Source organism: Vanacampus margaritifer, chromosome 18 (genome assembly GCF_051991255.1).
Source record: "Vanacampus margaritifer isolate UIUO_Vmar chromosome 18, RoL_Vmar_1.0, whole genome shotgun sequence".
Classification (NCBI taxonomy): Eukaryota; Metazoa; Chordata; class Actinopteri; order Syngnathiformes; family Syngnathidae; genus Vanacampus; species Vanacampus margaritifer.
In genome coordinates, this window is record NC_135449.1 from 10,771,353 (window position 1) to 10,792,291 (window position 20,939).

Sequence of the window (20,939 nt, forward strand, 5' to 3'; positions counted from 1 at the left end):
AAACAAACCAGATTTAGATCTATAGGCCGATAAGAGAACGTGAAGACAAAAACGGCCGGCAGGTGGCAGCAAAGTATAAGAGATCAACCAGTGCCATGTTGCAAAGAGCTATTTTCTCCACTGTTTTAAACAGATTTGTGAGTAATTATGAAACTTAGCTATATTCTAATGCTAGTTGCTGCAAAACAGAAACAGATAGAAATATACTTTTTTTTTTTAAAGGAAGAGACTAATCTTTCTTTTGGTTCCATGTTTTTAATAGCAATATAATACAATATTGTGTGGGCCTTGCAAAATCTGTCAAAATCCAGTAAACCAGCAGGGAGCAAAGGGGGTTGCTTCAGTGAAAATGGCTGGGAGTGAATGAGTCATTTAGGGGTGAAATATTGCAACTTTTGTCACATTCCAAAAACGTATGTTAGCTTCAATAAAGACTTTGAATGACACATAGTTAAGAGTTTGAGTCTAAATAGTTGTCATTCTCTGTCACTGAATGATGATCAGTTTTGGTTGTATATGGGGAGAAAAAACCCTAAGTTCTTAACCTGAATTTAAAAGTATTTACACTGACTTTGGGCTAACTTCGCTTCTGTTTCCAATTTATTCCATTTACGTGCAGCACAACAGCCAATTGCTGCTTTACCGTGTTTGCTTTGAACTCTGGATCTGCTAATTGACCCGAGTCTGCAGACCTCAGAGCCCTTCCGGAAGTAGCCATTCTGTTCTAATCCAATCCCGGCTTCCTTGCTTGTACTGAACCTGTACCCTCTGTGAGTTGGGGGGGGGAGAGTACTAAATGTAATAGCACATATGGCTAAAAATGTTGCCTTTGGTCACCTGTGTTTTGTTTTTTGTTGAATATTATTTGGCAAAATTTGTTTAAACTTAAAACGAAGAAGAAAAAAGTTAAGTGATGAAAATCGATTATTTTCTCAGTCCCCCCCACATATCGGTCAACACCCTCCTCTACCCCCAAAAGGAGCCCCAGGAGATATATAAAAAATAAAAATCCTGGCGCTGTGCCTGGATGTGTCCCTCTTCACTATAAATCAGCCCTGAACAATCCATGTAAATGCATGACCAACTTCTCATTACAACTAGATACTTATTTCACATTGCTGCATTCAAATTATTTGCTAAATTGTTGGAATAAATGTCCACCTGTTTTGGTGAAGATTACCACGCCTTTTCTTCCGTGTTTGTGTGAGAAAAAAAGTAGTTGAAACAATGAAGAATTACATTGTTGATCACAAAAAGTTGTATCTATAGTAAAGAAATTATACCGTTAGACGCTATTATTTATTCTGCGCCACGGTGGAGCAAGTGTGCTGTATTTTTGGTGGTCTTTTAATCACGTTTAGATGTGATAGCTATTTGTTTACATGTAATGTAGCTTACCTTTATTCCCTTTAATTTCCCTCAGACATCCGCCTTGTGAATGTAATCCTTTCTCTTACACGTCCCCCGCTGCCATATCATCCACCTCTCCTTCGTCGCCAGGTCCCCATCTGTCATGGCAGCTTGTTACCGATCATCATCGTCATCATTTCCTCATGACAGATCAATTGTCTTCGCAGAGACCAAAGACCACAGATACCATTTCCTCTGCACTCACAACTAGTGACTTGTTGATTGTGTGTTTTCTGCCATTTTCGACTATTTTTAGACCGGGGACCTAAGCACATAATTGGATTTGACGGACAAGCTAATGGCAGCTAGGGCAAGTGAAGGGCCAATCCAATGAAGGCAGCACTGTGTTAATGAACCATTTCAAGCACAAGAGAGGGTCTCTGTCAATTATACGAGGTGTGTCACAAAAGAAGCTTTTCAAATGGCAGGCTGCCACAGCTCGCCGATGCGCTTTTCTGCCAGGAACTGTGAGATGCTCAGGGCATTGCAAGGTTGTCATGGTGACGCAGCCTCGACTTGTCCTGCCACAACTCTAGCATCTTCTCGCACACTGTAGGAAGCAAATGAATGCAGAATCTCTTTTTAGATAGGTTGGTTGACCATCTGGACCACACTGAGGAGGAAAACTCATAGTTTGTTTACAGTCTAGGAACTTTACTGACACACTTTGTAGCCCTAGAAAAGTAGAAAGAAAAAGTGAAATGGTGTGACAATTACAAATACACAGAACCAAAAACAATGTTAAATCGTGATTCATCACATACATATTCTTTGTAATCTAAGCTTCTCTCTAGTTTCTTTCCTTGTTACCAATGTTATGCTATTTAATCATTGACTTTATTGAAAAAGACAAATCTTCAAGATTAAGCATTGCATTCACAAAGTTGGACATTTAATAACATGTTACACGTTTTATTTTTTTATTGTTGTTTTTGATATATTGAGTTGAAGTAAAATAGTGCTTCCCAACTACTCAAGTAATTATTTTCGTAGGGCTGATTTCAAGTTGAGTCATACTATTCTAAACGAAGTTTACTTTACTTCAATTTTTTGGCTACTCCAACAACTTGTATTGTTTCAGTTCATACGCTTGACTGCCTAATATGCACTGTTTAAAAAAAAAAAATGTTATTAATTAATTGTTTTGAAAATTAAAGTGTTTTTAAGTGTTAAATGTGTAAAAGTGTAAAATTAAGTGTTTCCTTAATTGTTTTTTGAGCAGTATATTTGTGTTCACCTAAACAGGCCCACATTTTAAGATGAGAATAACCTTTTGGAGTAAATTAAAACGAAATCATGGGTTAGCCTATTTTGGTACGTTTTGTGAGATTTTTGCTTGGCGTTAGAACACAAAAATAAAAGTAAAAAAAATCGTGTTCTTCTATGTATGATTTTTCGTGTGAAATAATTAGAAAATCGCCTTTGCAGAAGCCAAACGAATACTGTTCGAAATCAACGCCATCGTTTTCTTGAATGCAGCGTGTTGCAAACTTTTGCATAGTCGTCATTTCCGCTTCCGCTTCTTAGCAGCAACCGGTAACGCGCAGGCTCTCTTGAACGTCCCACCCTGGTCCTCATTGTGCAGCTGAGGAAACGTCGCAAGGTTCCGCCGACGTCGGTATGAAATGGCAGAAACTGCTTGTGTCACGGAAGCTCAAAGATTAGGTTACCCCCGAGCCACACATGTATACTGCCGGGACCCCGGCCTGTTAGTTTGAGGGCCACCCAAAGTGTCTCCGAGGAAGGATTTAAGCCTTGTTTTGTGTCCAAAACCGCCCAGGTTGTGTCTCCGGCGAGCAGCGAGCGAACGGCGACTGCGGGTCGACACTGTTGGAATTATCCGGAGAGAGGTGAGCTCGACGTCGGGTTATTTTTCACCTATAAAGCGTGTTAGCGGTGTTATTGTCAACAGTTGGGGCATGGGGACGGCTACTGCCAAATTTGGGTCACGTTTGGGACCGTAAATAGGTGTTTGCTACGCACGCCGCTACAGCAGATAAGGACAGGTCTGGCCTAACTGGTACATGGCAACCAGGCAGAGCAGCTACTGAAACATACTACTGTTTTTCTCTTTCGGTTGCATAGTAACCACAAAATATGAACATTTGTGTATAGAAACAATGTTGAACTAATGCTATGGACTCCCTACAAAGAGCTGTCCGTCAACAAATGTACACACTTTACACTCAATAGCCAAATTGCTTTAAAATGATCATTTTGACATTTAATGTAGTGTAAATTGGATATAATTGATGTTAAATATTTCCAGTATAATTACCAGACTTTGTATGTAAATTAAATGACCTCGCCGCATGACCTGCGAAATGCATTTGAATATCCATCCGCATTTGGCAGTTGCATAATGCAGCTTGATTCTTTTGCTGCAGTAATTTACAACAATGGATGGTTCACTCACTGAAACTGTTTTTGCAAGTCAGTAATCTTTGTAGTTGCATTGCTCTGACGTACCATTGCTGCTACTTCTACTCAAATTGGTCGTACTATCACTGAGATAATGTTTCTGTCACCTCAGCTCCACCCCTTGAACATTTAATTTATACATACAAAGTAAGTTGTTTAATGTAGACGCCACATTGTAATGTAAAAGGCAGCCCAGATTGCAGCACGTAGCTGCTATCTCAAGACACTCACCCAAGATTCCGGAATGCACCCATCATTCAATTTGAATTGATACATTCCACGCATAATTTTTGCCAATACATGTACCTACATGCACCACAATGGTCCCGTTTCAAATCTTGATATCCTATCTTCAAAGTGTACGGTAAGTAGAGGTGTAACCTGTAGCGGGAAAAGGTGTACATATCTTATTTTGACATAACTATCTGAATGACTTTTGCCTTTTTGACTGTATTTTTGATATTGCAGTAGTGTTCATGTTAAGTGTAGTTGTGCCTCGAGCTATTGATTTAGATAAGAGCATGGCTTGTTTACCAGTGGCAGCATTATCAACATGGCAAGACTTGTCTGTGTGGACTTTGACTAGTATTTGGCCCAATCAACAGTAAGAGCTCATCTGTTTAAAATGAATACGTATTAGAACTAATTGTCCTACCTTGTCTCAGTCTGGTTGTCCGAAACATCATTTAGGAAACGATGATGATTGATTGAAGGCTGCAAGGTTTGCTTAGAAACTTGTAAAGCAACTGTCAAATCTTCCTGCTGTACAAATAGCGATAGATTGTTGTTGACCTCTGAGCCCCACTTATGCCGTTTGGTCACCTAAATGGAAATTAATTCAGCCTATTATCATTCATTGATTTTCTTAAATGCCCGCTCCACTTGACAGGCGCACGATTAGAATGTTTGGAAACGATTAATGATGTGACACGTTTGACTTTGAGATAGGATGTCTGAGGTGGTGATGGACTCATCAGAAGGGGTACCTGTGGGCTGCCTGGCCACTTTGCAGTCTGTTAGGGGGGGTGGGGGGGGGGTGTTATGATAAGAGTTCAAAGAAAAGGAGGAGGCAAAGCTGAGTAGGAAGTCGCAAGCAGGATTTAGAGGAGACAAACAAGATGGCATGCTGCAATTTTAACATGGACATACAGTCCTTGACTGGATCAAATATTTGTTATTTACAAAGATAACACATTGGTACCTAGATTTAGAAGTTTTTCGACATACAAGCCGTCCCTCGGCTGATATGTTTTGGTCTTGAGCTGCGAGCTGAAATTGTAGTTATGGGCACTGAATGACGGCATAAGTTTACAACAAGCAGCAGATAGTGAACAATTTAAAACACAGTGCTTGCTTCAAGCTATTCATTACCTCTCCTAGTTTATGTGAAACAAAGAAAATTGCATGTTGTGTATTTAGCTGAAGCACATGCTGTTAATGCTAACATAATGCAACAAACAAGAGAATTTGGGTATTTGTAAGCCTTTAAAAAAACTGATATTTGAATCCAAATCCTACCGAAACACAAGTAGACAGATGACATAACAATAGTCACAGGCATATATATTTTGTATACTCTGCAAAAAATGACTTTTGTATTTTTCGGACTTAAAATAAATTAGACTCTATAAATTAGACTTATTTTCATAGTTTTTTGGCTGGTAGTGCAAATCTATACTCAGGTGCCACATGTATATCTTAGAATTAGAGATCGGACTGGAACCTAAAATCCTCGTACCCTAATCAAGGTGACTTTCTGTGCGTTACCACGATCTTCTTTCCACTGTCGCTAATACGGTGATCCCTCACTACTTCGCGGTTCATTTATTGCGGAGTCACTCTATCGCAGATTTTTATTTGGGTAAAAGTATTTGTCAACTGTCAAAAGGAAGTAGAAGAAGGAAAATCGTCATGGCAACGAATGTGGGACATAGCTATTTTAGCATGCGGCTTCCTTATACCAAAACAAAGGATTTACTGCACCAAAAGGTGCAATAAGCATTCCTGGGTGGAGTTTGCATGTTCTCCCCGTGCTTGCGTGGGTTTTCTCCGGGTACTCCGGTTTCCTCCCACATTCCAAAAACATGCATGGCAGGTTGATTGGACACTCCAAATTGTCCAGAGGTGTGATTGTGTGTATGATTGTTTGTCTCTGTGTGCCCTGCAATTGGCTGGCAACCAGTTCAGGGTTTACCCCGCCTACTGCCCGAAGCCAGCTGGGATAGGCTCCAGCAACCCCCGCAACCCTTGTGAGGACAAGCGGTAAAGAAAATGGATGGATGGATGGATGGGTTCGGGCACTCCTCTTTGGGACACTCTGACTAACTAAACGGCACATTTTTTGAAGAATGCTCTTAAGTTTCTGAATAGTCGGAGTGAAGCAGTGCGCGCTCTGAATGTTTTTTTCAAATGTGCAGGGATTTTGGGTGCGAGTCCAAGCTATGCTGTTCTTGGTCTCGTTTTTGTAAACAAAATTTCCCGCAAAAGTACAACTTATACTCCGGAGCTACTTCGAGGTTTCTGAGTTTTCCTATAGTGAATATAGGTTGTTTTGTTGCTGTACTGAAGCCAACTGGATTGTACGTATTTAAAGTACCGAACGCCAGTACAGTAATTTGCCAATACTCACTCAATTCTGGTCCCAAGCTTGGATAGAAATAGGCTGGTGGTTGTGTCTTTTAGGCATAACAACTGTGCGAGCAAATCATGCAAGAGCAAGCCAAAAGTCGTACACATGAAAGCACAGTTAATAGTCTGTCGTGAACTTGACCAAGGGGGACAAATAGAGTAAATCGAAAATACAATGGATGTTTGAAAGCTAATTGGCGCTGAAAGGAGGGTTGGTTGGTAGTCACGGAAATGAAGATCAGCTCGAGTCATGGCCGGAGAAACATCCAGCTATCATAGTCTTGCCACTCTCTTCAGCACAATGATCCAAATCCCTCTAATGATTGTTCTCTTTTGGAGTCGGCATGAGAGCCAGCTTCCTGCTTCCACTCGTCCTCTGCCTATCCCATTGCACCATTCATTGTCTTGAGCTTTACATGCAGTGCATTCACAGCGCTGACATGCTTTTATGATGTTTCAAAGGCTACTGCTCGTCCTCATTTTCTGCCCAGTTTCATTTTCTTGACTTTCTGCCTGTATATGATTGCGTTTAAGAGCTTGATTTACAATTGTAGGCCACACTGCTAATAACCGTAATTGACTTTACACATAATGGGAGATCATACCATGAAGCAGTATTTTATATAGCACTTTGACCGTTTCTTGGCTAGCAATTCAACCCCCATCTTTGCTATTGCCAAATATATAATGTACATGTAATAAATGAATAAACTGAAGGATCAATAAAAGCACATTTCAGATCAAGATTGTAAAATTATATTATTCATATGACGATTTTCCTTTTTTTTTTATTGTTTAAACTTGTTGACAATATAGAATTAAAGATAATGTTCTTCCCTACTACATTTTTATTTTGGTTGTGTCTGCTCTCTGCAGGTTTTGAGTGTCATCCTCCACTTGGATGCTCAGCCGTAGTCCAAGGCAAAACCATGAACCGCAACAAGCGTGAAAAGGAATACTACAGTATAGATGTGGGCGACTCAACTTTTATGGTTTTAAAGCGCTACCAGAACCTCAGACCCATTGGATCCGGAGCACAAGGAATTGTCTGGTGAGTCACGTCTATTTTTAACTTTTTCTTTTATTGGCGGTCTGACCTGGTTCTAAATTGATCCTTAAAAAGGCGCTGAACATTAGGAGTAGAGATAGTACGATATGTTTTTTTTAGGGCCGATACCGATTATTAGTAGTCAAAGATGTCGATAACCGATATTTGGAGCCGATGTTCATTTTCACTAAATGGGAAAATATTGTCTCAATATGAGGCAGAGGTGGTACGATCCTGACTATGATGGGTGACTACCGATACCAGGTAACGGTATCAGTGCCAATACCAGTCTTATTTTAAGGTATCGGTACTTGCGGCGGTGACCTATATCATTATCAACCGCCCCTCTGCAACCATTTTACGATCAGGGACTAGAAATTATAAATTACAAAGTTGCCATTAATTTTTGCCATTTTTTAAAAAACTACAATCATTAAAAATTCATCCACTAGCAGATATTAAATTGTAAATATAGTTCAGCGTTGTTGTAAAACACTATTATTTTTATTGTATATACTGTGCTTATACTTTGGCGACTTTTTGACCTTCTGCCTCACAACCAGGAAATGGACGTGTGCAACGTTTCTCCATGATCTGTTTCTTCTTCGGTACATTAAAGTAAAAAAAACAAAAAACAAAAAAACAGTTGTTGCTTCAAGTCTTTCCGCTGAACTGCTGTTGATATAGCGCCACCATAATGGCTCAACACTGCAACTGCAGTTAAAATACGTTGCTGCCGAGCTCAATCAACACAGCTGGAGCGCTGTGTTGAGCGATATCAGCGGCTCAGGCTGGAGGTGGCCGCCACTGAATTTTGTACATAGGAAAAACCCTGGTCAAAATGCTGAATATTGGCGCCGATAATTGGTCTATCCCAAATTATGAGAACTATGCGTTTCAACCTTTTAGCTGACATAATCAGTTTGGGGAGCTTGTCGGGTTAATCTAATATGGAAGTTAGCAGGCGGCCCGCCAGGCCTGTAAAGCACTGGGGGAAACCTTGCAGTATACTCCGTACAATTAGAAAGATACAATTCATTTATTGCCTTTTAGGATGCTTGTTTGACAATAATGCGTATGTTTACGAATAAGACAGGATCCAGTAAAAATGTGAGCTGTTGTAAACTTTAAACCTCTGAGCCACAAAGCACCCTTGATATGACTTTGCCATGAATTTGCCCGTGCCTGACTCCTTCGCTTTGCATTTTCACTTCAGTTCCTCTTACGACCACAACTTGGAGAGGAACGTCGCCATCAAAAAGCTGAGCAGACCCTTTCAGAATCAAACGCATGCAAAACGAGCCTACAGGGAATTGGTGCTCATGAAATGTGTCAACCACAAGAATGTAAGTTTTTTTGTTTGTTTGACAGACTTGATTTCCATATAAATTCAAATACACCATATATTCAAATATATACAGAAGGGGGGAGAGAATGGATCATTCTGCTGACACCTCACTCTTGCATTCCTAAAATGGTCTAAAATGCTTAATTAACAATGACTAACTGCGGATCAGAGGTTTGATGTCTCGTATTTATCACTCTGCTTCCCGCACGCGGAAATGAAATCTCCTGCTGCTATTGATAATAGCTCAGGCAGCTGCAACCTTTCACATGAACCGCCGGCATTGTCAGGATTGTGGTGGCTGTCATGTTGTCATTTCATAACGCTTATCCGGCTAGTGCAGAGTAATAACCTCCTTTTTTTTTTTTTTTGACAGATAATTGGTCTATTAAATGTATTCACACCACAGAAGACACTGGAGGAGTTCCAAGATGTGTGAGTATAACACAGTTATTAGCTCGGCTCACTCATTGCACGCGTCTATCAATGCAGGGGGGAGCACACGAGGGGGCTTGGATTATATTTGCTGACATTTATAGGCGCTTAGAGAGTTCCGATGAATCTCTAGTTGGCCTGTAAGATGTTAGAATTGACATTTTTCAGTCGAATTGAAAATCAGACGAAGATGGTGTGTTATGTTTGTTGTTCAATCAAAATGAGTGTGGAACACATTTCAATATTAAACCGTTCTTGACATATAAACAAACTACCAAGATGTGGAATGGAATGATTGAATATACCGCAGTGTGTCATGATCATCCCGTTGGAGTAGGATTGTGTGCATGGCTCATCGTGCGTTTGTGTTTCTCGTTTCTGCCTGATTGGAGCTCAAAAGGAAGCTGAACAAATGGTAGCTGGAGGGTTGCAGAATAAGTTCCAGGATGAAAGAGTAGCCCGCCATTTGTATGCGTCAAATTCAATTTCGTTGCGTATGTGGATTCTGCACTTTTGTGCTAAGTCAGTCTTTGACTTTTTAATGACCCGTTGATTTTGTCTGTTACTTCTTCTGGACACAAATAATGAGCCTTGACGTGAGCGATGCCGTTGGGATTCAATTAAAAATCTAAAAGCTCCTGACACCATTTTGTAAACAGTGACATAACAGCTGTCAGATAATATTTATGTCATTATTTATGAAAATGCGAATTTTGTGTCAGTTCTTAAATGCCATGGGATGCAAGTGTTATGTTTGTGGCAAAAATATCAATTTAACAAGGCTGTTAAGGTTCTATATTTTTTATGTGACTTTTTCCCCCCAGTTGAAAGAATTTTGTTTTAATGAATACAGTCACAAAAAATCTGAATGTCTTTGTAGATATCTAGTTATGGAGTTGATGGACGCCAACCTCTGCCAGGTGATTCAGATGGAGCTGGACCACGAGAGGCTGTCCTACTTGCTCTACCAGATGTTGTGCGGAATCAAACACTTGCATGCGGCTGGAATCATTCATAGGGTCAGTTCACACACACACATGGATTCAAAAAAAATAAAAATACAATTTTTACCTTTCGCTAAGAAATACCTGAGTTTTAAGTAGTTGCCATATACAAGTTGTTGGAACACACTTGAGTTCACCTTGAAGCGACAGAAGAAGAAAAAAATCCGCTTGTGACAAATGCACGTCAATCACCCGCATTGAAGAAGCAGCAGAGAAGCCTCTTGCTTTGCCAAGCAGAACTAATTGAGCCACAGGCAGAGAAAACCAGCCTCACTCACACTGGCACGTCTTGGCACGCAAAGCCTTGACTAGGTAAACAGATGCAACATGACTCATGGCCACACATTTGACTATGTAATTCCTATTTTTAAGAATTAATCTTAATCAAGATTCACTATACCATGGCTCAATGCTAACTGAATAGACCCGACTTACATGTGATTAGATATTTAAAACCGGGTATACGCTGATCATTAAAAAGCATTAAATGTCATAAAATGGATTTAGCTAAAATTAAAATGGTATTAAAAAGCCTATCCATCCATCTTTTTTCTTAACCACTTATTCCTTACATTGTTGTTCTTGCTTTATTTCACACACAACGTGCAAAGGAGTCACTATAACACAATTTAGCAATAATAAATGTGGTTGGAAAAAAGTATGTATTTGGCGGGGACTGGTGACTATTTACAAATAATGTACAAAATGGCCAGAAGTCCACCAGTTGCTTCATGTTCCAAATATCAATTGCTCTGAATTCTAAAAGAAAATTGCACTGTTCCTGTCGCCAATATCCAACATGAAACACTAATGCCACCTAGTGGCAGAGAATCACTGCACCGCAAATCTGACTTAGTTTCACACTTCTTTTAACTGTTTAGTATATCTTTTTAACTTCAAGTAACTTTATGAACTATAAAATTACTGTATCAATGAACTAAAAGATGCTACTATATTTGTATTTGGTAATCATATTTGTCCACTGAGTATGAGTTTTCATAATGATGAGTATGAAAAACTGATATAACATGCAATTATTTTGCGATTAATTACGAATTAATCATGGAAATCATGCAATTACGATGAAAATTTGTAATCGACTGACAGCCCTAATATAAACAGTATATTGTCGCTGCTAAGTGAAAAACACGTGTGTCCATCCCCCCCCCCCCTTTTTTTTTTAATATATATATTTTTTAGATTTTTACATTTTTGGAATGTCTGCATTCAATTTCATCTTAAAAGCATAAAAATGTGAAAAATGGAAATAAGTGTATATTTTTTTAAATGTAAAAAAAAAAGAAGACAAAAATGGAAAGGAGTGTATATTTTTAAAAATGTAAACAAAAATAACAAAAATGGAAATAATTTTTATTATTATTTTTTTATTTTATTATTATTTATTTTATGTTTTGGGGATGAAACTGAATGCAGGTATCCCAAAATCGCAAAATTCTTATTAAAAAAAACGAAGAGAAGAAAATAAGTGTATATTTTTAAAAATAAAAAATAAAAATGGAAATAAGTGTATATTTTTAGGTTTTGGAGATGAAACTGAATGCAGGTATCCCAAAATCGTAACCCTACCCCCCCCCCCCCAATTGAAAAAAATGGACAGGTGTTTTTCACATAGCAGCGACAATATGCATATACTGAGTGTGTGTGCGTGTGTGCGCGAAGTACAACGTGGGCATTAAATTAGTTTTAAGTTGCATTAAGAATGGAATTAAAGCCCATTAAATTATATTTGTTAATGCCTATTGAAACCCTGTAAAAGAAGTAAGCATTTAGTTTCACAATTTAAAACTGTTCACAGGTGTTTGTAAAAGTTTTCTGGTAGATTTTATCCAAATGCGTAAAGGATAAAAAGTGATTTCACACTTCAAGTGAGTTTTTTTTGCTCTTACACTTGCAATCCTAAATGCAATGGCAGCAGAAATTGCTATATTCTTCTTCTAATCTTTTTTTTTTTTTTGTTCAATCCTAATCAGTTGTTTTCCCCAACAGGACCTGAAGCCGAGTAACATAGTGGTCAAGTCGGATTGCACACTAAAGATCCTGGACTTTGGCCTGGCCAGGACAGCTGCCACGGGGCTTCTCATGACGCCTTACGTGGTCACCCGTTACTACCGGGCCCCCGAAGTCATCCTGGGCATGGGCTACCAGGCCAACGGTGAGTGCTTGAACGTGCCCATTTTGGGGGGGGGGGGGGGTTGTTTCCTTGTTCTTCCAATCTCAGTTAAGGGGGGACAGAATTGTCTCTGTCCAGCAAGTGCTTGATGTTTTATGAGCCCTGTCCTGTTGTCATGCAGCCTGATTAAGACAAAGTTACAGTCTCTTCCCCGTGGCACAAATTCTCATAAAATACAGTTGGGATGCTTTCATTCCCGAATGGTTGAAAAGTAGGTAATGACAGCACAAACTGTGACGAAAATGCACTCTGAAAAGGGAAAAAATATATGATTCAAGCTTTAATATCCTATATGGAGATAATTCAAAGTATATAGATGCACATTGTAGGATTTGAAAAGGCATTTTTGTTGTATTAACAAATAAGATAACGTCTGTTTCAAGCTAGCATTGTGAGAACCCAACAAATCTTTTGCTTCAGAATTCTTTTCAAGTGATTGTTTTCTTAGCCTTGACCAAAGTCAATGAAGTAAATCTTCCCCTGCTGATATTTGTGTTGCTGGTTCTCTTCCCTCCTTTAACGCTGCACACTTGTAGTGGATATATGGGCTGTGGGCTGCATTATGGCAGAAATGGTTCGCCACAAAATCCTTTTCCCAGGAAGGGATTGTATCCTTGAAGCGCTTGCAGCCTTTACCCAAACTACTCATGGAAGAAACAGTTGTTTTGCCCTTTGACCTTTGTCCCCATTGGAGCTACACACTGCCTTCAATTGTAATCATCCATCTCTTCCTAAGAACTCCGAGTGTCGACACTCCTGGATTATATTATCTAGATTATTTCCAAATGACTGATCTTTTTTTTTTTTTTTGTTACAGTGCATGTATTTCATTTTTTATCTCACCACAACCCTCACATTTGCAAGCACATCACATACTTCCATCTTCTCATGTTTTTGCTTTTTTAAGTTTTTAGGATTTTTTATTTAATTGTTTTATTTTTTTATGATTTCCGTCCTGCATGCTAATTTAGTGGTTGTCATTCCACTTTTCAGTTGATGTCTGGTCTGTTGGCTGCATCATGGCTGAAATGGTCCGGGGTAGTGTGTTGTTTCCTGGCACTGATCGTATCCTTACATCGAACCTCCATCCAAATGCCCCACCATGTCATCTTCTTCTCCTCATTGTTCACATTTTTGCACGCAACAAGAAGTTTTTTATTCCATTACATCATTTTGATCTGTTGTATTGATTTAGATTAGCCACCAGTTAAGGTAACCTATTGACTGTGCTTAGCCAATAGGGGTGTGCCAAAAAAATCGCGATTCTCATTTAGTATGATTCAAAATCGATTTTAAATGTCCCAAAATCGATTTTATTTAAATTATTTTTTTTCTGTCCTACCCTTGTTTGTGTGTGCCTTTATTGGGAGCGCGCTGTTCATGTTGTAAACGATTTGGCCACTTAGGGGCAGTGTGGTTCCACACAGTCTGATACACTGTTGTAGCCACATTAGAGAGTAGAAGGAGAAAGTCACAACACAAGTTATTTCATCATAAATGGGGTTTTTTTGCAGCGTAGGAAGAGCATATACCAGTGAGTAACGTTAAGATGCTTCTCTTCTTGAGGTGTTTTGTATGAATAGTCGTAGCTCGCTAATTAGCATTAGCGAGTCACATGGAGTAGATCATGACGATTTTTTGCACATCTATAAATTGAACCCGAAATCATTGGCAATCAAATCATTTTTGAATCAAAATTTGTTCTGAATCGAAAATTGATTCCCAAAAATCGGAATCAAATCGAATTGTGAGACAGTTAAAGATTGCCACCCCTATTAGCCAAAATCCCCACCTAGTTGTCTCCCAAAAAATACTGTCGACAGTGAGAATGCATATGTATATCATGCTAGCATCCTAAATGTGATACACACGAGCCACGTATGTACGTACACGTTTGTTTACACTGCTGGTTACGTTTCCTCACAGTTGTCGACTGAACTGTGAATCATTAACAATCCCCTCTCACCATATCGGGGCCCAGTTCTTAACATCGTAACCTAAAGATATTGACCAGTGGAATAAGGTGATTGAGCAGTTGGGGACGCCGTCTCAGGAGTTCCTGATGAAGCTCAACCAATCGGTCAGGACCTACGTGGAGAACCGGCCGCGCTACGCCGGCTACAGCTTTGAGAAGCTCTTCCCCGACGTTCTGTTTCCCGCAGACTCCGAACACAACAAACTGAAAGGTAAAACTGAGCTACCTGTCTTTTCATTTCTGTCTTGTCAGGCGAAATTTCAGTCTTATGATCGTTAAGGGTGTTATGCAACAATATCTAAACGCGTTTGGACAGAAGATGTTGTCCTCCTAGTTGACTTGTTTTGCTCTTGATAGTTGAAGAGGCAACTGAAACCTCACATCGCACCCAAAAAAAAGTTAACATTTTCATACCTTCCGCCGACAGCTCGGCGCAAGTGACAAGCCAGTGCCTCGGAATAAGCTCTTAATATGGAAGCTGACACTTCAGCAGCAAGTTGTTTACCGAGACACAATTTAACCTCAAGCGTGTCTTCATGAGGAAATGGAGAGAATATGACACGAACGTTCACAGTAAGCGCTTTGCAAAGCTTGCTGCAGAGGACGGGGCGGCGAGCGCACGTCTTCATTCCGTCCTCGTTAATAAAAGGATAGCAATATCGGATTTGACGTCTGTGTTCCCTGTCAGGACCACTTAGGTTGTTTTATGATGGATCATTAGTTCCATAAGACTGTGTGTTAATCGAGGCGGAAAACCGTCTTCATGCTTTGTTTTGCTGTTTAATTTGCAGCATTATTGAGCAATATTGTAGGACGGATAATGGAGAAGATGCTATAAATTCCATTTTTAAGGTTTGGAAACCATCACATTTAAATTGCTTAGAATTACAGTGATGTCGAGAAATAGGGCTGCTCGATTGTGAAGAAAATAGTCATCACGATTATTTTGGTAATAATTGAAATCCCGATAAGAATGGTCATTTATTTTATTTTAGTTTCTTTTGTATGAAACCAAATTTAATAGTTATTTTAAAAAGGTGCAAATGTATGAATTTAAACAACTCAAAATTTGTATTAAAAATCTTTATTTCATAATTTTTTTTACCATTATGCTGATTTTGTAATTGTGGAGTGTAATATTTGACATAGTAATTGAATTTCGATTAAATGCACAGCCCTACCGAGAAAGTAACTTTTTAAATCTACAATTTCACAATCCTTCAACACACAGCCATTAATGTCTAAACTACTGGCAACAAAAGTGAGTGCACCTCTCGGTGAAAATTTTGAAGACGGGCCAGTAACACCCTATGATGTAATCAAATTTGCACTTAACTCGAATCAAGAATGTAATAAAAGACAAGTTACTAATTTAACCAATAATGTAATAAAAAAACGGACTGATATTGAAATAACATTTTTACCCATTTTACTTTGTTGTTCATATTGTTGGTAATTTATTACACTTTCAGGTGCGTCTTTTTTTCTCAAAACTTGGACAGATAATGTAATATATATGTCCATTTTCAGTCTTTTTTGTGTTTTGAGAATCTTAGCCTGTTATGTACATTCAAAGCAAATTTGAGTTTTAAAATGTTGATTTCAATCCCGAAGTGTATTTTTTACGCTGTCTGATTTAAACGGAGTTCATTTTTGGAGTTATTTGACAGTTTAGATATATATAGTTTTAATATATATTTTTTGTCTTCCAAAAATGTGTTGCCAGCAAGTCAAGCCAGAGACTTGCTGTCAAAGATGCTGGTCATAGATGCTTCCAAACGGATTTCCGTGGGCGAGGCCCTTCAGCACTCTTACATCAACGTGTGGTATGACCCCACTGAAGTGGAGGCAGTAAGTACTCCCTCCAAAAGTAGTCCCCCCCCCCCCCCCCCTTTCAAAGTCATGTTGTCAGAGCGGGTTTGAAATGCCATCAATCTCGTTTCAGCCGCCACCAGCCATCACAGACAAGCAGCTGGATGAGCGGGAGCACACGGTAGAGGAGTGGAAAGGTAGGAAACGTCCCGTCGGTGTCTCCTCGGCACCGCGATTGGCTGCCGCCGAGGCTTAGCTGTTAGCGCCGCGTTTGTTATATAAGAGCATTTTCACAGTGTTATCCCCTAACTGTTGCTTGTTTACCCACGTTGTCCTTCTGTGGGGGATTATGCTCAAATGTCGACATCTTCCCTTAGAGGGAGACCCGTCCGTGTTCCAAAGAAAAACTTGCTTCAAAGTGTGACTTTAAATGTTGCCACTTCCGGAGGGAATGTGACTTGCAAAACACACTGATACGTGCATATGTGCCTTTATTAACAACAATTTAACTCATTCACTCCCAGCCATTTGAAGCAACCCCCTTCGCTCCCGGCTGTTTTACTGGATTTTTACTGATTTCGCAAGGCTCACAGAATATTGTCTTCTATTGCTATAAAAACTTTCCAAAACAAAGATTAGAGTCTGTTTTTTCATCAGGATGTTTTAAAATTATATCTGATTCCTTGTTGCAGCAATTAACATTAGCATATAGTTAAGTTTCATCATTATTCACAAACCTGTTGCAATGTGGCCCTGGTTGATCTCTCATACTCTGCTGCCATCTGCTGGCCGTTTTTTAAATAACTATTGCTTCAACCGTACCATACCTTCTGTATGCTCTAGCATAAAAATCAATTAAAACGTATAAATACGTCTTTGGGAGCATGGTGATATTTAAAATAGAACGTATTTCTTTTTTGGAGCAAATGAATTAAAGAGGAAGCCACCCCCAAATTTTCTTTACAATAAATAATTTGTTCCATGCAGTCTCACTTGTCTTAATACAACATTCTGATTAAAATTGTGTTTGTGGAATATCAATTAAGCAGCAAATTCCACTTATTTTGAGCCATTTCATTTCTGGGGGGCGGCCATTTTGTTACATGCTGTCGACGGAAAATGACATCTCAAGGGCTCAGGTAACAAGCAACTGTCATTTTCAGCTGACAGCAAGTGACAAAATGGCCGCCCCCTGAGATGCCGATTGATTGTAAACAAATGGTATTTTCTCCTTGCAGAGTTGATATACAAAGAAGTGTTGGACTGGGAGGAAAGGACAAAAAATGGTGTCGTCAGAGGACAACCAGCGTCCATTGGTTAGTGTTGATGTACTTGATTTGTATTCATCAACTTTTGGGGGGGGACTAAATTATTACTTTGGTGCCATCTTGTGGCTTCTTGGTGTAAGTAAATTGAACATTTTTCTGGTAACAAATTTGTGGCAAAGCTTCGGGGGTCCCCTATTGCTGTTAAACAAAGCACTCCTAGCTAATTCTGACCCAGCGCTCTGTCCCCTCTTTCCCATAGCGCAGGTGCAACAATGAGCAGCGACCCCCCGCAGCAGCACCAGCAACCCCCCTCCACACGCTCCCCCGCCCACGTCGCCGACACGGGTGACGCGCCGAGCCGCGGCAGGTGACCATCTTGTAAAAACTCCTCCACTTGTTACTCCCAAAAAAAAACCCAGATCTTTTTTTTTTTATATTCTTTTGAGTAAACGATCTCAAGGTAAGAGACAATTTTAACAATTTCACTATGACGTGGTTTGTAACCGCCCGACTTTGACGACCTAAATGTGTGTGGAAAGTCCGACAAGCTGTCCCGTAAACGTCCAATGACTTTGCACAGTTTTGACACTAGGTAGTCGCTAGTTAATTGACACTCCCCTCGTCTGTCTTGAATCAAGGTTTTAGGAACGTTGTTTTGATTAAGGCGAATCTCCAAAGTGGAACACAATTGGGTTTGTGGCGCCGTGTGGATTTTCCAATTAGAAGATATATAGAAAATCATGTAAGTTAAAAAAGCCAAAAACAAAAAAAGTTTGCTGATGTCAGTCACGGGCGTATTGTACACCACATTGGCCCACTTTGGAGGTTCCGCTGAAAATGGACCTACAGTAAGTGGAAGTGTTGCACGTGAGAATGTTCCCGCTGAGAGCTTTTCAGGATCTAGAACGTGATGATGTAAGCGATTTTTAAAAAAAATTATTTGGATGAGGAAGTGAAGGGGAGAAAAAAAAACATCCCGTTATTAGTAACTTTTAATACTGTCGTGTGTTCATGATGTCCCTTGGGACGGCTGTGGTAAAAAATAAAATAAAATAAAAAAACAGGTGAGAAAAGTTGCATGTTAAAACAGCAGCACACAAAAAATAGAAGAAAACAAATAACTCTTACTTTATGCAATAATGTTGTCCTTTGAAGTGTTTGTACTCAAGAGAAAAGTGCCTGTTGTACTGTAACAAGTCATTAGTGTTGTTTCAAAGGCATCCGGACAGTTAACAGTCATTCAGAACCACTACTGTACTGTGGCGGGGGGAAAAAAACGAGAGGAAAAAACTGCATTTGTATATTTTTCTACTTTCATTTTGACCCTGGAGGGACACCGTAGGTGACGAAGTGTCTGAGGCAGGCAGTGTCACCAAGGTCTTTCATCAAAGTTTAACAACCGGCATTATAACCAGCCATTTGACTTTTTCCCGGCAGTAATATAGAATAAGAAATGAGAGCGCGCTCCTGTGATATCATTTAGCATAGAAACGAACTGATGCTGGAATAGTTTGCATGGCTAAACGAGTGGGGGTGTTTTCATGTGGAGGCGTGTCCACATCCATTCTTTTCATTGTTCTATTGTTTTCAATTTTGGAAACGTGCAGTAAGCATGATTGAAAAAGATCGTCGTCTCCCCTAATATGTGCGTTATTTGCTGGGTTGGCAACGTGGTTAATTTCTGTTAAATATGTCAAGAACTACTGATGATGGCTCCTTTAAAAAATTTTTTTTAAAAAATCGGAACTTCACATTGGGTTGTACCAGCAAACTGAATATGTTGTGCGGTCTACAATAAACTTTCAGAACAATCAAATTACAAAAATAACCCACACATTTCTAAATTGTTTTTAGCCCCAAACAAATTACAGAATAAAATGCCAAAATATTAAATTTTGTATTTTGTGTGTGTACATTTTTAAAATCTACCTCCCAAAAGACTTTTTTAATAGTTGTTAAATCAATTAAACCTGATAGTTTTATTTTTTTCCTATTAAAATATATAAAGATGACTTACTATATTTAAAATACAAAACCTAATTTATTTTAATAGTTCTGTTCAGAAAGTGCAACTATAAATCACAGGTGTTAATAAACTCAAGGCCCAGAGGTCACATCTGGCCTGCCACATGTTACCACTACGTTTAAAAATGTTATGTAATATTCATATATTGAACCCGTTAATTTGGGGTTTTCATAATAAATTATTAAAATTGTGCAAAATAAACATGAAATATTCTCTGAATATTCCTTTTCATTCAGACAGCATATTAATCAACTGTACATGGGTCAACCATGCAGTCATTATTAACTTGGTGCTAATTATACCTTAGCTTAGTCAAGTTTTACTAAAACAGGGAGTGATGGATTTCCCACAGAATTCCGTTCCTACGGTACTGATTTTACTCAAATTTATACTTAAGTAAAGACGCGTAGCCAATCAATAACCTACAATGATAATTACTTGACTGTATGCTGTGGCAAGTAATTTAGTAGCTTAGTTAACTGTCTGCAGTGAACTCAACTAGTTAACCAATTTCAGTTTTCCCCATTTGGACCTCAAGCAGTTTGGATGGTGCAATCCAAATTGAAGTTCAAATTTCCGACGTGCTGTAACAGCTTCGCTCTTTTTGTCCTTTTGCGCATTTTTTACGATCCCTAACTGAAAACAATTATTATTTTCAATGTGCTCTTAATTTTCGCCCCGTTGACTTTTAGTTCAAATCTTTTCGGCGTCTGCTTTCTCCGAATAACTTAGATCTGTCAGCTTTGATGAACTACCTCACGCTGAATTTCTGCCACTTCTTGCGTCGTCGTCGTCGCTCGCCTGCATGGCAAGACGTGAATAACAGATTCCATTATTATTTATTTATTTGACTGAGGGGGGGGGGGTCGCTTTCCACAGATTTTGTACATAATGTAAAGTTCACCTACCTTTGAGAAGAGAGTCTTATGTATTTTCTTTATTTTCAAACTTCAATGTGCATTACTTTCAGCGTCGCCTGAAGGTAATCAGAAATGTTGGTACTGTCAATCCACTTTTTTTCCCTTTTTTTTTTTTTGGTATGAATAAAATCATTTCAAGTTTTCAGCCTTACCCGCCTGACAGATTTTAGGTTGCTGTAAGACCAATAATGCTAATAATAATAATTATTATATCACATGTATGGTGCTGGTTTGGACATATTTGCGAGTGACTCCAGCCAACAAAGTAGTTCCAAAAATTCCCAAGTAGAGAAAAAAAAAATGCACTGGGATCTCATGATGCCTCCTCTTTAACTCAATACAATGGAAGAACAAAATGTGTACTATGAATAAAAGAATACACTTTGGTTATTGGTTACGTCGTCGTCTTTCCACACTGATCATAAGGTTATTGTTGGCAAATATCATTTTGGACAA

The 20,939-nt window shown here is 39.1% G+C and overlaps 2 protein-coding genes across 10 annotated transcripts in view; one reads left to right on the plus strand and one right to left on the minus strand.

The window, feature by feature from the left end:
- The window catches only part of frmpd2 (FERM and PDZ domain containing 2), a 19,736-nt gene extending 12,891 nt beyond the window's left edge, over positions 1–6,845 (minus strand). For 3 of the 7 annotated variants that reach the window (XM_077550563.1, XM_077550565.1, XM_077550564.1), the window contains exon 1: positions 1,399–2,883. The gene's annotated coding sequence lies outside the window, so the exon portion shown is untranslated. Of the gene's footprint in view, positions 1–1,398; positions 2,884–4,141; positions 4,213–4,486; positions 4,654–6,460 lie in introns of those variants that run through there. The other 4 variants (XM_077550559.1, XM_077550560.1, XM_077550562.1 and 1 more) reach the window with 4 other exon arrangements.
- mapk8b (mitogen-activated protein kinase 8b) lies at positions 2,985–20,869 on the plus strand. 3 transcript variants are annotated; one of them, XM_077550569.1, is made up of 12 exons: positions 2,985–3,260; positions 7,336–7,510; positions 8,724–8,853; positions 9,229–9,287; positions 10,168–10,306; positions 12,299–12,464; positions 13,019–13,090; positions 14,486–14,668; positions 16,184–16,308; positions 16,403–16,466; positions 17,508–17,585; positions 17,802–20,869. In XM_077550569.1, the coding sequence occupies exons 2-12, from the start codon at positions 7,389–7,391 to the stop codon at positions 17,906–17,908; spliced, it is 1,245 nt and encodes a 414-aa protein (XP_077406695.1). In that variant the 5' UTR covers positions 2,985–3,260; positions 7,336–7,388; the 3' UTR covers positions 17,909–20,869. The 3 variants fall into 3 exon arrangements, with proteins under 3 accessions (XP_077406695.1, XP_077406694.1, XP_077406696.1); XM_077550568.1 differs by lacking the exon at positions 13,019–13,090 and adding an exon at positions 13,476–13,547 and having other exon boundaries at positions 2,986–3,260; XM_077550570.1 differs by lacking the exon at positions 13,019–13,090 and adding an exon at positions 13,476–13,547 and having other exon boundaries at positions 2,988–3,260; positions 17,797–20,869.
- Positions 20,870–20,939: the final 70 nt, after the last annotated feature.

Excerpts from the sequence above, each read along its gene's own strand:
- mapk8b (XM_077550569.1), top strand. The coding sequence starts at position 7,389 with ATGAACCGCAACAAGCGTGAAAAGGAATACTACAGTATAGATGTGGGC. Across the intron at positions 10,307-12,298 it reads CGGCTGGAATCATTCATAGG|GACCTGAAGCCGAGTAACAT; the intron begins GTCAGTTCACAC and ends TTTCCCCAACAG. Across the intron at positions 13,091-14,485 it reads CCTTTTCCCAGGAAGGGATT|ATATTGACCAGTGGAATAAG; the intron begins GTATCCTTGAAG and ends CGTAACCTAAAG.